Genomic DNA, 15,576 nt, shown 5'->3' on the forward strand with positions numbered 1-15,576 from the left:
CATAGGAAAGAGAAGGCAAGAGAGAGATGAAACTTCCAGATTGTTTCAGGCCTTACTGAATCTTGTCAGTTTTCCTTATTTTAGATATGATGGGGCAGTTTCCATGGGGTGCTGCTTGGAAACATGAATTATTTCCTCCAATAACTATTGAGGGGAAAATTATAATTGCCTGTAGAAATCATAGAACAAGCTCCTTTAGAAAGGAAAATCTGAGTGAAATCCCCAGGCACTGGTCACATACTCAGGGACAGATGGGGTAATTACATTGTTAAAGCATTTTACATTGTCTTGCAAACGTCCTCACCTAAATATAGCAATGTGGGACAATGGATTCTTTGGGTTCTTCTCCTCTGGCAGTTACTGTGGTGTTTAACATACAGTAATGTATGATATGTAAAATATTCCTGTACTTACAGTTTTTCTTAAAGTAGATTTGTAAACAATACCAATTTGAATCTGTAGAAAATCTGCTCTGAATAAAATTCCTGTCTGTCTCTTAAAATGGATACCAGCCAATTAGTACTTCTTGCAGGTTCAGCACAATATTCTAAATATCTTTCATTATTTTAGTGCAATTTCCTACTTTCATCTGGGTCTGGAAGTGACAGCTCCACTATAACGGTCCAATCTGTTGATAGTTTAAGATCAGAAGAGCTAGCTTGTTCTTATGAAATTCGAGTCCTTGTTTACTTTGAGCATTTTAAAACATACATAATTGCTGGGACAGAGTTCACAGCTACACTGGATTCACAGCAATTGGCCTCCTGAGAGTGAAAGGAAAAATTGGCTCAGGGGAAGGATCAGCCTGGAGGTAAAACAGGCTGTTTTTCATATTTCCTGTCTTTATTTATATATTTTTTAAAGCAAGATCACACATAAACGTTTGACAGGAAAAATCACAACTTGTGCTGCCCCTGGAAAAAGACACACAGCTTGGTTGGTTTGGAAATGTTTGCAGTTCAGTTGGTCACATTAATGCTATTCTATGCAGTCTGGGTCTCCCCTCTGACTAGGCTTCCTCCCTGTGGGTGGTGGGTTTTATGCCTACCAGGTTGTGCCAGTGGTGTCTCTCCTCTCTGTCAGCCAATATTTAAACAGTGTCACAACTGTGCTCTCTCTGGCTTGCACAGGATTCCTTCAGTGTGACTTTGCTTGTAGAGCAAAGTCAGTTCTATCTTGGGCACTGGATTTGTGCCTTTGTTTGTGGCCTGAGGTTTTTTCCTCTGGCACTTCCTCTTCCAGCATCCCCCCAGAATAGGATTTTACTCACCTGACACTCAGGGGCTGATCCAGTCGCTCATTTGCCATCAGCATGAGGTATGTCCAAAAAGTCTGAATTAAACTCCTCCAAATTGTTAGAGATTTGCAATTCAGTTGTGAATCCAAAGGCAGGTATGTCCTACAGAGGTTCGCTGTCCTTCAGTCCTTGTACCTTCCTGTCAGTTTTGCTTGAGAGTAAAGCGTCCCTCAGATTTTGTTTGTTCAGTTTCCAGAGTCACAGCAAACACAGTTTAAAGGAACAGCTTTCTCTTTACCCAGATAAGTTAGTACAAACATGCCCCGAACGTCCTTTGCACTGCTTGTGCCAAGGGTAATGACAGGGGATTGTTAAACCTCCCGAATAAATCTTTAACAACTGGGTGAAACTTCGGTCCAAATCTGCAAACTCAAGTGGAAAGAGTAAATAGTATTTGCTTCCATTTTTAAGGCCCAGGCTGAGAAACTGCTCTTGTTTTACATTATTTACAGCCATTTGAGATGAAAAGACCTACATGTTTATGACTATTTTTAGATTGCCATTTCTTAATTTCATGTGTGGTCACATACCTGGGCACTGGGGTGGATATAGGAGAGCCAGCCTGGTTTTATTTTAAGGCTTTTTGGATCAGTTCAAATGCCTGTGATAATTTTCCTTCTTGAAATAATTTCTTATTACTAGGCTACTTGCTTGCTATGATTTGAATGTCTCTCTTCTGGGGGCAACTTAGGCCCAGTGCTTCAAAGGAAGACAAATAATAGTGATTGCTTAGATCAGTGCTATACCTAGGAGAGAATTTTCCCCTCATCTTCAGGTAACTCACTTTGTATTTTTAAGACTGCATTTGGATTGACTCTTAGAAAAAACATCACATAGCCTGCTGAACTTGATGCTAATGTCTCCTTTGGTTTTTACTTTCTTTTTGAAGTTTACTGAACTTGCTAAGTGTCTTGTTAGTTTCAAAATATTTTATTTGATCACAACATTACTTTTTTCAAAATGCAGCTATATGCCCAGCCTACTCCATGGAAGATGTTCACAGAGTTAAGCTTGGGTTAATCTGAGCTCAGACATCATGGATTCATGGTCACCAGTGTCAATGTCCCTTTATACCAGCTGAAGGCCTGGCCTGGGCATAGAGGTCTGCCACCAATTAATCCTGTAATGATTAATCAAGGTCACCATCAGGCCTGTTTACTCCTGGTCTGAGAGCTGGCAGGACTCAGGAATGAGGGAATTTGGAGAACTCCCCTCTGTTGCAAGAATTGCCCAGGGTGAATCTAGCTAGCCTTGTGCTTCAGACTTGCTTATCTGAGTGTCCAAGCACTGCAGAGTACATGAAGCAAGGAACTACAGTTTTATTGCATTTTCCAGTCATCAAATTGCTGCAGTGACTCCTTCTTAGTGTTTTTTTTTCCTGAGGGCTAAATAAATCCTGCCTCTTCAATCCTCTTTTTGTATTCAAACCTCACCACCTCTTCATTTGCTTCCCATAGCTTGTGCCATTCGTTTTGTTAACAAAAATTAAGTGTATTTTCTTTTTTTGTTCCAAATGGGTAAAGTAAATAGAGAAATGGTGTAATGTGTATAATAGGCAGGCTGTTTATTGGGTGTTGTCTCTCACAGGGTGAGGAAGCTTCCCTGTGACAAACCCATGAGTCACCATGGACTGCCAGAAGGCTTACAGATCTGCTATGTGGTAATGCTGCTGTTCTTTGAGTTAAAGGAATATTTTTTTGATTTTGTCCAATTTTTTCCACAAGGTGAGGAAATAAATTGTATTTACTGTGAGAGAGGCACCAGCAGCAGGATTCTGTGCTTACTCCTCCTGATGGAAATCAAAAGTAATGTAAGTGGAGTCAGTGGAGTGTGAAAGAGTACAAACCCAGAGTACCTTCTCCTCATGCCTGTTGCACCTACAGTTGATAAGGATAGTGAGGTGCTGGTCTCAAATGTGCTCAGAGGCCCTTTTCCCTAACTAGCCTTAGCATTAAGAGAAAAACAGTGGATATTTTCTCATCCAGTGAACCCTGTTCCCCAAAGAGCTCTGCCATTAGCATTTGCTTGTTATATTCATAATTATTATTACTTTGGCTTTTAATTGCTTATCTTTTTTTTCCATCCCGGACAGAACAGGCTTTTAGTCAAAGCCCAGGTCTATAGGATTTGTCTTGTGCACCCATGACACTATGTTCCCCAATGCCTGGAAAGCAGCACATCATGTTTTAACTTAAAATTTGCAGTACTGTGTAATTGCTGCTTCACATGATCTGACCCCACAGACCTCTTGATTTGAACTACAGCTGCCTGACAGCAGCAGCTGCACTGTACAGCATAGCAAAACCACTGAATTACCTGAGCCAGCCTTGCCTTTCTAATGATGTTGGGAATCAATGGAATGAGGTTTGAGCATTTTGCAAGGGAAATATACATTGACAATTTTTAATGGACTGCATGTCAATCACTAGATGTGCCATTTCTTGTTTTCCTGCTAATTTCTTTTCACATACACTCATGAGCATTAGCTTCTGAATTCTTTTCCTCAGCCTCCATTTGCAGCTATTGCCGTATCTTTCCTAAGAGGTGGCACCCAAAACTGAACACGGTCCTCCAAATTCAAATGCTCCATTGTTCAGGATTCTGTCATTATATTATCTTCTGCATTATTTTTACATCCTCTTATTCATGCACCCACACATTGCATTTGCATTTTAAACCTTTTTAAAAACGTTTTCATTACAACAATCAGATATAAGGGCAATGAAGTAAGTGTGGAACAATAGAAGTGAAGATTTTGATCCCCTCAGACCTTAACCTGTTTTAAAACTTCGGTGGTAACACTGATTTTGATTTACACTGAAAGGAAAGAGGGAGGATCAAGCTGTGCATGTCTACAGTGGGACATCCATTTTTGATAGTTAATGAGGAACAGTTTTGGAAAATAGTTTCAGAACACAACACTTTGTTTGGGAAAAGCACTTTTTCTTTTATCAGAAGGGAGGGGTTTTGCAAGTAGAGGTTTGTGCTGTGGGCTGGAGGCTGAAGAGCAGTGCTGGAGCCTGGATGCTGGCAGTGGAGTTGGTGGCTGCAGGGAAGCAGTGCGGGGTGCCCACATGTTGATTGTGGGACTATTCTGTACAGGAATTCACTCATTTTAACCTCAAAGCAGGGCTAAGCAGCACATCCTTCATTTTAGGAGTAGATTTAGCCTTTCTAGACTGTTAGCTTCTGCACAGCCATGTCTGATACTGACTGGTCCTGGGGAGTGGGTCAAAGGTGGGTGTGAAAAACGAAGTTCACTCCTGGTAAAATTTAGAAGTTTAATACAGGGCAGTAGGAGACTTGGAGACACCCCTTTACTTACCTTTTCTATTGCATCAGCCTACTGCATATTTATAAAAAATTATGCATATTTACACTTTTCCCCAAACTAGTTTACATGTTCCAAGAACTGTTTAGAATGGCTCCTCCTCGAGTCTGCCTTTTTAGAGCATGCACATTTCTTGGCTGTGGTTTTAGTCCGTTATCATTATCACCTTTGGGCTTTAGTCCATACTTGTTAGAGACAGTAGGTGCTGATACTAGCAACGGTCTTCATCGTACATTCACAGGATGTTATCCCAACCAAGCAGGCAGTTCAATTACCACAAGCATAACTGTATTTCACTACTATGTGTAAGTTTGGTTAACAGCAGAAATAAAGATGATATCTTTTATAGCAAAGTTACTTTAACATTATACATACAGCATCCATTTTAATATTTGTGAAAAACCAATATTATAGTATGTATTTATAACAGTGGGGCACCCCAGCTGGCTGCAGGGGAATGTATGGAATCTTACTTAGAAAGAGATGGCAAGGGGAGGTGGCCAGAGGCAGAGCTACTCTGCCATAAGCATGCTGCCACCATAGCCCATGGAACCATTGCCACCACACCAAGCCACACTTGGGACTTCCACTCAGAAGAGATGGACAACCAGTTTTAAGCTGCAGCTGGGAAAGGTGATTTTTATTAAACAAATGAGTATTTATGGGTTGTCTGTCTGCAGAAGCCAAGTGTGTGACTCAGAAAATCACCTGAATAACACTGCTGCTAGCCAGGGAGAAGAAAAAAGGTGAAGAAATCCATAAAGCAATCAGTCATGTCTAGCTTTCAGGCAGATTGCACCTTAGTAGCCTCTTCAGTGTCTTTCTTCTCCATTAATTGCTTCTGCTTTACTTGACTCTGGATTTTCTCCAGGAGCCACTCTTAAAAGTTAGTATCTGGTGGATATCAATGACATTGTCATATATCCCTCTGGAGGGACTTTTTCTAACTGCTCTTTGATTCCAGGTAACGCAGTGAGACACAAATGCCTTTGGTCTTCTCTTGTGTGCCTCAATTAATGCCATACTTTACTCACCCAGTTAGGCAAGGTTTGTAAACACGGGGTGCGGTTTTACGATGCAGCTAATTAGATCCAATAAGTGCTAGTCTGGGTGGTGAGTTTGCTCCTCCTGTCAGCAACTTCATACTCCTGCTCCAACTGCAGGTTCTGTTGCGTGATGGACTCTTGCTGACACAGTCCAGGACAATGACCCAGCAGAAACTGTTCGCTTTTTTCCCCCCCCTCTGAATTAATTTTCTGCCAGTCTGATATCCTCTGATGACTTGCCAAGGTAAGATGAGCATTCCTGCTGGCACAGAAAAGGATACAGGGTTGCTCAAGAGAAACAGAATAATACAGAAGCATTACCTTAGTTTGGTTGATCAGCTGATTGATTGTAAATTCACACCTTTGCAGCTTCCTATTTGGTTTGCACATATCATCACAACTGCCATCACATGAGGAGACTTTTCTTACTCTTTTTCCAGTACTAGCAAGATCTGTTCACAGGACAGATGTTGCTATTCTCAATCAGTTGTTATTCTCTATCTTTCAGATCACTTCAAAGACAAGAAGTGTTAATGGCAGCAATGGAAACTCAGTAGAGAAGAGGGGAAAGCAAGGGATGCAGCAAGAAATGGGATAGGAAATAGCAGTACTGACAGCAGTAGCATAATGTAGTTGTGAAATGATTTACTTGGGTACTTGCAACAGCTGCAGGTGCTGCCTCTCAGCCAGCCAGGGCACAATTGAGAGAAGGGGTGCTGCTGTCTCTTTCTTCCTCAGCTGTGACCTTAGGCTTGTACTCTCCTCTCTGTTTCCTTTCTTGGTTCCCCCTCAGTATCTCCTTGCCTGCAGCTGCTAGGATAGTTTGGCCTCAGAACACTTCCATAGAGGCTCAGGGAGCTGCACCTGAATTCATCAGCATGTCATTCCTGCATTCCTGCCTGGGCACTCTTGTGTTAACCCATTTCTTATCCAGAAAGAACATGTTGATGGAGTGGAGGTGTGTGGAGGCAGAATGTTAGATTATCACAGCACCAACATGGGTCGGTTATAATGATTTCGTAGGTTCTTCAGGGAAACTTTCCCAGAGCTCAGTACTCAGAGAAAGCACTGGGAGTCCGCGTGCTGCAACCAGAGGAACTTTGCCTTCCTTAGCACCAGCAGAGTAGAGGACCAAGAAACAAGACAGCATGCTGAACTGTATAGAACCAACAGCTGTGCCAAAGTGTGCCAACCCATGCAGGTAGAAATATGCTGCTTAATTACTATAATAATGTAAAAGTCTTTCCCTATTGTTTGTCTGGCTCACATGGAACCACCCCTTATATGCAAAACAGGTTTGCTATTTAAATGTAAGCTTGTGTTTATACGCCAGTTGATAGCTTTTCCTGGAGATCCAAGACAGCTGGCATTGCTGCAAACATAAATAATTTTGGTAAGAGTGTGGTGAGCCTCCCTTTTTTTCTAATCCAATAGGAGTGCTTTTTAGTTATTTTTTTTTTTCTTTTTGACGTGACTTCCAGAAGACACAGAGTAAAAAAGGTATTTATTTTTCTTTTCTTTTAGTCTTTTCATAACTGTGGACATTGCTAGAAACTAAAAAGGTAAATACAACATTTTGTAGGTTCAAGTAGGAATGCAATTTTTGTATTCCTCCACCAAATATATTTTAAGAAAAATACTGCTGCTTCATGCAATTCTTCTCCCCTGCTAAGAAAACCTCCACTTTAAGGCACAGGAGCTACTGCCAAGCTGAGCCACAATAACAATTGGAAAGCAGATCCTGATTGTTTAGGAAAGCATGTGCTGGGGAGATGGAAAATCTCCTTGTAAATGTGGTATATGAAGTTTTTACCATAAAATAAACTTTCTTTTTCTAGTGTGGTTAAAAAGTTTAGTTCAACTGGCTGCTGGATTAAAGTAATTCCAGTTTTGTCTTTTTCAGTTTTGAATTCTGAATGTTTTAGTTTGCTCAAGGTTTATTGTTTGACAGTTTCTGCTGATAACACCTTTCGGACTTTACATTGAGGGTTAGGGTTAAATAAATGTGTGTTGTCTGGCTTGTTAAGAAATACCATAGCCTAGATTTAGTGTAAGGTCTGGTCTAAGGACATAAGCAGGCTGGAGATGAGCCCTCTAATGCTGGGCTTTGGCAGAAACAGGCAGAATCATGCTGCTTAGGAGGGAGGAAAACTTCCACACAGGAGTGCACTATGTAGCAATTATTCTAGAAGAAAACTGGGTCTTCTGTTTCCTAGCCCTATACAATATACCTTATTTCCCTTTAAGTGAGACAAGGAGTGTGTTTTGGCATAATGCTTGGTTGACTTTATAAATTTGGAAAACACTGTAAGTCCAGGTCTGATGTTGAGTAGAGAACAACCAGTCCTAGGTTCTTGTGCTTGCCTTGAAAGCAGAATTTTAGCTGAGTTTTGCACTTGACTTTCTCTGTGTTTTTTGATAATATTTTTTCCCCCAGACTCTCCCTTAATGAGAGAGTACTTCTTTAGGACCTATCTGAAATCATTCAAGAACAAGCTACCTGCTACACAGAGTATAGAGCTCTCTGACAGGGACCAATGCATCAAATTCAGCATATTACTTCATTTCTGTTGGTTTGGTTTGTTTAAAGACATGCTGTCATTCCAGCTTGGTTCTGATCACGTTCAGAACAGGTTTTTACAGAAGCTAAGGCCAGTGGAAATGTTATGCTTTTTACTCACTTTTCTTGGGGAGGATTAAAGCAAATAAACATGCAGTGGCTCATCCTGCTCCAAATCCATGTGAGTTGCCTTAAAGTGCAGAAGTGGAAGGAACAAGTACCCTCTTCTGGTGTCTGCCAGCACTTTTTCCTGACTGCCACTTGGGCTCCTTCCAGGCATTAAATCCACCATAGATACACTTGTTGCCAGCTGTTATTTCTTTTGACTCTTCTGGTGTGCTGGAAACAGTCTCTGCTTTGGAAATCATTACAGCTGTGTAACTTGCAAATGATGAGTAATGGCTTCCTTCAGTTTAACTCTCCCTTCTCTTAGTGTTTCCAGTGTGCTCATCTTTCTGCCCAGTGCTGCCCAGAGGTGAGGTACTGGATCTCAGTGCAGCAGCTTCCCTCGTGCTTTGGAGAGGAATTGCAGGTAAACATCAGGCTCCCTAAACAAGACACTTTGCAAGCAAAAGCTTGGAAAATAAATTAAAGACTCCAGTAAACATCAAAACACAGTAGGGGATATTGGCTTAATGGCTACATGATAAATTTCCCTTCTCCTCACTAGCACCTGTGTCATCCAGAAAGAGGTGAACAGCTATGTTCTTTTCTCTTAGGAAAATATTGCTACATCCAGTTCCCCTTTCTTACTCCTATAGTTCACAAAAGTACAGCTAACTCTTCTCTCCAGGGTTGTTCAGTTGATACAGGTCTGAGCAATTTTTGTCTTCATGTGTACAGCTCTCCAGTCTCTTGCTTCTGTTTCAGGCCTTTGTATTCCCAGAAGCTTACTTTTTTTTTTTCCCAATATAGCTCTTAGTATTTCAAAAGATATTGCTGTGAACTTTGTCCTGCCCATGTCCTTGGGGTATGCTGGCTGCAACACTCTTTTCTTCCTTGCAGGCCAGCCAGTGCTATTTCAGTAGGGTTTAGGAATGGAGTAGCATTGTGGACACATGCAATGGACCCTTGGAAGGACTAGCATGTGTGATTTGAATTCCTGTAGTCCTGGAGTATGAGCACTGGAACACTCTTCATATGGCTCTCCATATTTGCCAATTTTACTTCTTTTTTATTCATAAGGGTCTAGTTAGTGGGCATGCCTTTGAATACAGGTTGGGGTCAAAAGAAAAATCAATTCCTTTCAGTTGGCTGGACAAGTAACTAAAGCAGCATTATTTTCTTTCTTTTAATAAATATATATAATGAACTTTAAGCTTATTTAAAGATCCTGCATTGTTATTTCTGTATGAAACTCAAACTGTTATGACTAAATCTCTGCATGAGAATCCACAAGAGAGATTGTAGAAAAAGCTGAATACTGACTTTGTGTGTTTAAAAAAGGATAGAAAAGTTTCTCTGCAGATGGATTCATAGCATCTGTGCTATGCTATGCTATGCATACAGCCATAATACCCACACTGTGTATAGGGAGTGTATGTACAAGTGTACATGCACACACGTATGTCTGTTTAGTCTCTGGATAGATGGAGATGTCACTTGATTCTAGTACTTTCCTTGATTATAGTTACTGTGTCCAGGAACCTCAGGCTTGTTTCTATGGAGCTATTCCCAGTTCAGCTATTTCCTCAATCCCCATTTGGCAGTAAGTGGAAGATGTTGTGACACTCACAGTGAGCGTGTCACAGAGGGGCTGGGAGTGTGGGCAGAGCTGTGTGCAGGTGACAGGCTCACACAGGAGGGACTCGTGTGCAGCAGGCTGCAGCATGGCACTGATCTCTTGGCTTTCCATCAAGGGTTTCACAGGCCAGACCAGATCTCTCTCTCTCTCTCCCTTCTCCTTTATTTTTTTTTCCCCTTTCTTTTCCCTCCCTGGTGCCCTGCTCTGAAGCAGGACTGTAAGATCAGGATGGCATCATGAGAATGAGCGCTAGGGAACCTATGCTGCTCTAGACAGGCTGACTAATCTCCCTTTAAATAATCTCCCTTTAAATAGTCTGGAAGCACATTGGTGAGTTTCTGTTTCAGGAGCCATAAATAGCCAGATACATGCTGGTAAGTAGCAAACAGCACAGTTATTTGTTCTAGGAAAGTCTTCCTATTTCCTTCATGTTATTGCATGGATAGCTGTGATCCAGTTCTGGTAACACTCTGTATAGTAGCGGCCGTGCTGCCTTTCCTCACTCTACTGTATCTTCTGCCACAGTGAGGAGAGAGCACCTGCTCCTGGGAGATAGACTTCCCTCTCTAATGCCTTTGGATCACAGTGGCAGTGGAGCTACAGCTTGCTGTGGGTCAGCTCGCTTTAGCTAGAGCAGTGCAGTTCAGACCCTTCTGAGCAGTGCTGTGAGTTCAAAAATCTCACTGATATTTATTGAATATATTTATTGAAGGTGAAATCAAGGAATATTTGAACACTGGCTGCCTAGCTATGGATCTGGATACAGTGGAACGTATGGTCCTGGAAGCCAGCTAGCCTTGTGCTTCAGACTTGTCTGGAGGATAAACTCAGTTTATCTGTCTTTTCCAAACTCAGAAATAAACAATGTTAAAAAAAAAATAAATATTGACAAAGTCCATGTTAGGCTGGCTAATATAATCTTAAAGATGAAAGAGTGCAAACTATTCTCCAGGTAGGTCCAAGCACTCTGAAGCTGTGTCTATATCTGGTCCTGAATTATCAAGACAGCCTTCAAGAACATCAGGAGCTCATCTGTGTCCAGTAGCTGCTATAGCACTTTCCAAGATTTAGGTAAATAGGAGAATCCACAACAAAGAGGGCAGCAAGTCTTGCCTCAGCGAGGTAGGAGGCATTTAAATTTCTTACTCATAATGTATTGTCATCTTCTTCCTGCCATCCTACCCACTCAATGCGTCAGAGATCTAAGGCTTGATTTTTTAATATTTATTTTTCTTTTTTTCTTCCCCGCCTTCTCTGCTGAGCAGGGAATATCCAAGCCTTCATTTCTAGTGCATGATGTGAGATTTTTTTTTTTCCTTTTATATATTTTTTTTTCTTATTTTTTCTCCATCTGCTGAGACATAATTCCCTCAATCTACTGGCGTTTTTACTGGTGTGAGTTGGCTTACTGGTGCAAGAGGACAGAGGGCCAAGTAGGTCTGAGGAGGGGAAGAGATGATATGTGGGGGAATAGCACAGACCAGTTACACAGAGGCAGCTTCCTTAAATTGTCCTTTGTGTTTGCTTTCCTTCATAACATTGCTTTTAAATTATTGTAAAGAGGACAAGGTTTCTGCCTGGTCAGAAGTTCCATCCCAAGTGATGTGACACCATTCATTTGATCTCATGGACAGAGGGGTGTCCTTTTGCATTCCTTATTCATGCTCAGTGCTTGCTATCCTCAAACTGGAGCACACCTGGGACCAGGGATTGCCTCAGTGTGTCGTTTATATGGGATTTTAAGCTCATATTTGGCAGAGCAGGAGTTCTGTGCCAAGTTTTGGATACAACATCAACAGAGAAATTAATGGTCTTCTGAGGGAAAGCACTACAATGTCTTATTATTATCAACAGTCTTCTGAATTACAGAGTAAACAAAAAACCAACCGAACAAAACCAAACCACCCAGCCTGTGCATTTAATTAAAAAGACAGAACAAAGCACAGCTTTTTCAATAACTGTATTTGGTGTACTTACCTTGCAACACTCCAGTCAGACCAACCAGGCTGTTCCTAGGGTAAATTTCACCTGAGCTCCAGCCACTATGCTATGCATAGTATGCATTTCTTTGGAAAAGCCAAAGAAGGAAAAGACAAAGCTGAAGGTAGCAGAAAGTATGTTTCAATGCGGGACAGGTCCCACTGAGCAGAGATAGCAAAAAGCAGTGGAGTCTGCCCCATTACACTTCACTGTTCTTTTCCCTCTAGCACAATGGCTGCGTTCCCTGTCTTGGAGCAAGAAACCTTATTCCGGAACGGTAGCTGGAGCTATCGAATCCCAGCCCTGCTCTACCTGCCGCGGTTCAGCATGATCCTGGCCTTTGCTGAGGAGCGAGAGGACCTGGTGGATGAACATGCCAAGCTGATAGCCATGCGCAGGGGCGTGTATGACCCAGCCACGCAGCACGTTCAGGTACCAGTGCAGGGAGGAAGCAGGGGTCACTGCCCCCTGTTCTGCTCACCTGACCCCAGTGAGTTGAATGTATTTGCCCTCTTGCTGTAGCTGACAGGGCAGCTTCTCCTCCCCAGGTACAGAAGATAAATCTGCCTATGAATAATGCATGTCTTTTTATAACTGCTGAGATTCAAGCCTATAGGCAGCTGTTGCGGGGACTAAAACAGAGTAGATGTTCTAGGAGTGGCTCTGGCCCATCATTGCAGAGCTGGGGATGCAGATACAGAGATAGGAGAAAAGTTATGTTGTAGCAGGAAAAATGTGGTGGAGAGGAAGAAATGCCTCAAGGAAGTGGAAGAAATGTCACAACGACAGGAAGGAGTAAATTAGCGATCAGTGACTTTCTTTTTTATTCATCATTTTAGGACTAATTTCTGGTTTAAAAAACAATTGGGAATAGCTAGTTTCCCCATCCAAAAAAAGTGTCTGGTTTGCTGGTGCCAGTGAATTGGTTACCTTATTAACCTACCAGTTATTATTAACAGTTATGCTGCCAGGTAGCTGGGGGTGGAAACTCCATTTATAATAAATTTTTGCATATGCAAAGGCATTAATGTCTTGGGGGGAAAAAAGTAATCATATTTTTCTATTCCAAACCTTTGTTGGTTGTCTTAGATCATAGGCTCTTAAGAGCTAGAGTCTGCCTAGCAGAAGCAGCCTCTGAGCCCACCTGCAGTGTCATACCATTCAGGTAACATCTTGTGTAACTCCCTCTAATTCAGTTAGTGGGGTTCAGTTGGTTATAAACTTAGTAATTTGTGTTCACATGCTAGAGTTTCTTAAAATGGAAATATTAGATTTTCAATAAAAGTTCATATTAGTTGGATAGAAAAAGATAAGATATGAACAAAAAGGCTAATCAGCAAAATCAGGGCAGAAAAGCTAATTAATATAATCTTACTGGAAACTACTTATTTGCTTACCAAGCCAATAACACTATGTAGTCATAGTTTTCTAATTGCAATGCTAGTGTTAGAAACATGACTGTGTTATGTGCTATTCATTTGAAGAAAACAGGGCTTGCTGGGTAGTTATACCAGCTCTGCGACCTATTTTCTGACTCAGACAGCTCAGGGTCTAAATCTCCACACCAGAGCCACGCAATCAGCCCTAGCAAGGTGCCTCAGTGTAGGCTAGATTGCCCATTCACATCAAAGTGGAGGAACAGGAACCCAAATGCAAGGGGTTTGTCATCATCCAGGATGCTTGAAAACAGCTTGGGTTTCTCTGTGACTTCCTAAAAAACATTGACACAGCACAGTGTCTGTACTAGCACACTTTGACCACTGGGCATGCCTGTGTGCCATATATATATATATATATGTGAGGTTTTCTGAAAATTCAGCTGCTGTAGCTTTTTTAAGGGTGTCATCAGCCATCAGCTGCATCGAGATATGGAGCTGTCAGTTCCTCAAGGAGTAGTAATTGAAAAGGACATAACCCACATGCTTTGTGCCATCTAAATAATTTTCACTTGCCTTTGCAATGCCAGATTGTCTTCCCATTTCTTGCTCTATCCATTATCCTGTTTCTGTTCTTCCCATGCTCTTCTGAGCTTTTATCTAGACATCCTTGCACTATAACGTGGGTCTCTTTGTAACAATGTGTTCCATTCTTGTCTCCCTTCCCATGGGCCCTGGCAGTGGAAAAGGATGGAGACTCTTGTCAGTGCACAGCTGGAAGGCCACCGATCTATGAACCCCTGTCCAGTATATGATGAGGTCTCGGGGAAACTCATCTTGTTCTTCATAGCCGTCCCAGGAAAGATCTCTGAGCAGCATCAGCTGAAGACAAAGACCAACCTGGTACGTCTCTGCTATGTCACTAGCATGGACCAAGGACGCACCTGGAGCACTGCCCAGGATGTCACCGACAGGACCATTAGGAATGAGTACAAGAACTGGGCCACGTTTGCGGTGGGGCCGGGTCATGGTCTACAATTGCTCAACGAAGCCCGGAGCCTTGTGATTCCTGCCTATGCCTATCGTATCTTGGACCCCAAGCAACACCCCACCCCTCATGCCTTCTGCTTCATCAGCTCTGACCATGGGACAACATGGGAGAAGGGGAACTTCGTGGGGGAGGAGAGCGCAGTGGAGTGCCAGGTAGCAGAGGTGCATACCTGCGGCAGAAAGGTTCTTTACTGCAATGCAAGGAGCAACAGAGGAGCCAGGATCCAGGCTGTCAGCTACAACCATGGGCTGGACTTCAAGGGAGGCCAGCGGGTTGAAATGCTAGTAGAACCTCCCTCTGGATGCCATGGAAGTGTTACTGCCTTTCCACCTCCCCCAGATGCCACATGTCAAGATAGTTGGTTACTCTACGCTCATCCTACAGACCCAAGGGGTCGAAAAGATTTAGGAATTTACCTCAACAAAAGCCCTTTAAATCCAGCACACTGGACAAAACCCAGCATACTCTTCAAGGGCCTGTGTGCTTATTCAGATCTGCAGTACATGGGTATTGGGCCCGATGGCTCACCTTTGTTCTCCTGCCTCTTTGAATATGGGACCCGCAGACAATGTGAAGAAATTATTTTTGTCATGTTTACCTTGAAGCAAGCCTTTCCCTCAGAACACTGAGTCTCAAGCCTTTCTATCAGCATACCTCTGAAAACCATCTTTGCTGATGCTTTTTACTGTAATTTTTCATCCCTCAGCAAAAGGGGGTTTTTTAGTCCTCCTGCACACATAGTTTTGTGTTGGCTTGTTGTATCTGTAGATTGTGAAGTCCATTAAACATACCACAACTTAACATGTTGTGATTTTCTATTGCCTGTGCTCCCTTTTTGCCTTTCTCTTTGGGTGCCTTTTTACACATCATGAACCCAAAACAACTGTGACCTTTGTATAGGGCTACTCACCTTGAGGTCTCATCAGGGACATGTGTGCTGACAGCACAGGGACTTCAAGGAAAGAGATGGCAGCAGGGTTGTGCCGAGTGATATTTAGTAAGTTGTGGACAAAATTCTAGAGAGAGCACTGGGCTTACTATCCTATATCTGCTGTCATCTTCTTCAGGAAACTACTTTGGCTCTGGTAAGGAGTACTGCTTCTTGCAGCCAGCATAGGAATGCAGGCACCTGTAATTTCTAAGGCTTTCTGTCTCCTTATTTCAGCAAGGCTGTGTGATGCCTTGCTCTTG

General features: G+C 42.3%; 1 protein-coding gene across 12 annotated transcripts in view; it reads left to right on the forward strand.

The window, feature by feature from the left end:
- NEU2 (neuraminidase 2) overlaps nucleotides 1-15,186 on the forward strand; it is a 35,982-nt gene extending 20,796 nt beyond the window's left edge. For 4 of the 12 annotated variants that reach the window (XM_088170667.1, XM_088170661.1, XM_014879524.2 and 1 more), the window contains 2 exons: nucleotides 12,186-12,390; nucleotides 14,076-15,186. In XM_088170667.1, the coding sequence (XP_088026793.1) occupies nucleotides 12,190-12,390; nucleotides 14,076-15,014 (1,140 nt within the window). In that variant the 5' untranslated portion in view covers nucleotides 12,186-12,189 and the 3' untranslated portion in view covers nucleotides 15,015-15,186. The other 8 variants (XM_088170665.1, XM_088170666.1, XM_088170662.1 and 5 more) reach the window with 8 other exon arrangements.
- Nucleotides 15,187-15,576: the final 390 nt, after the last annotated feature.

This window comes from Sturnus vulgaris, chromosome 10 (genome assembly GCF_052056855.1).
Source record: "Sturnus vulgaris isolate bStuVul1 chromosome 10, bStuVul1.hap1, whole genome shotgun sequence".
Classification (NCBI taxonomy): Eukaryota; Metazoa; Chordata; class Aves; order Passeriformes; family Sturnidae; genus Sturnus; species Sturnus vulgaris.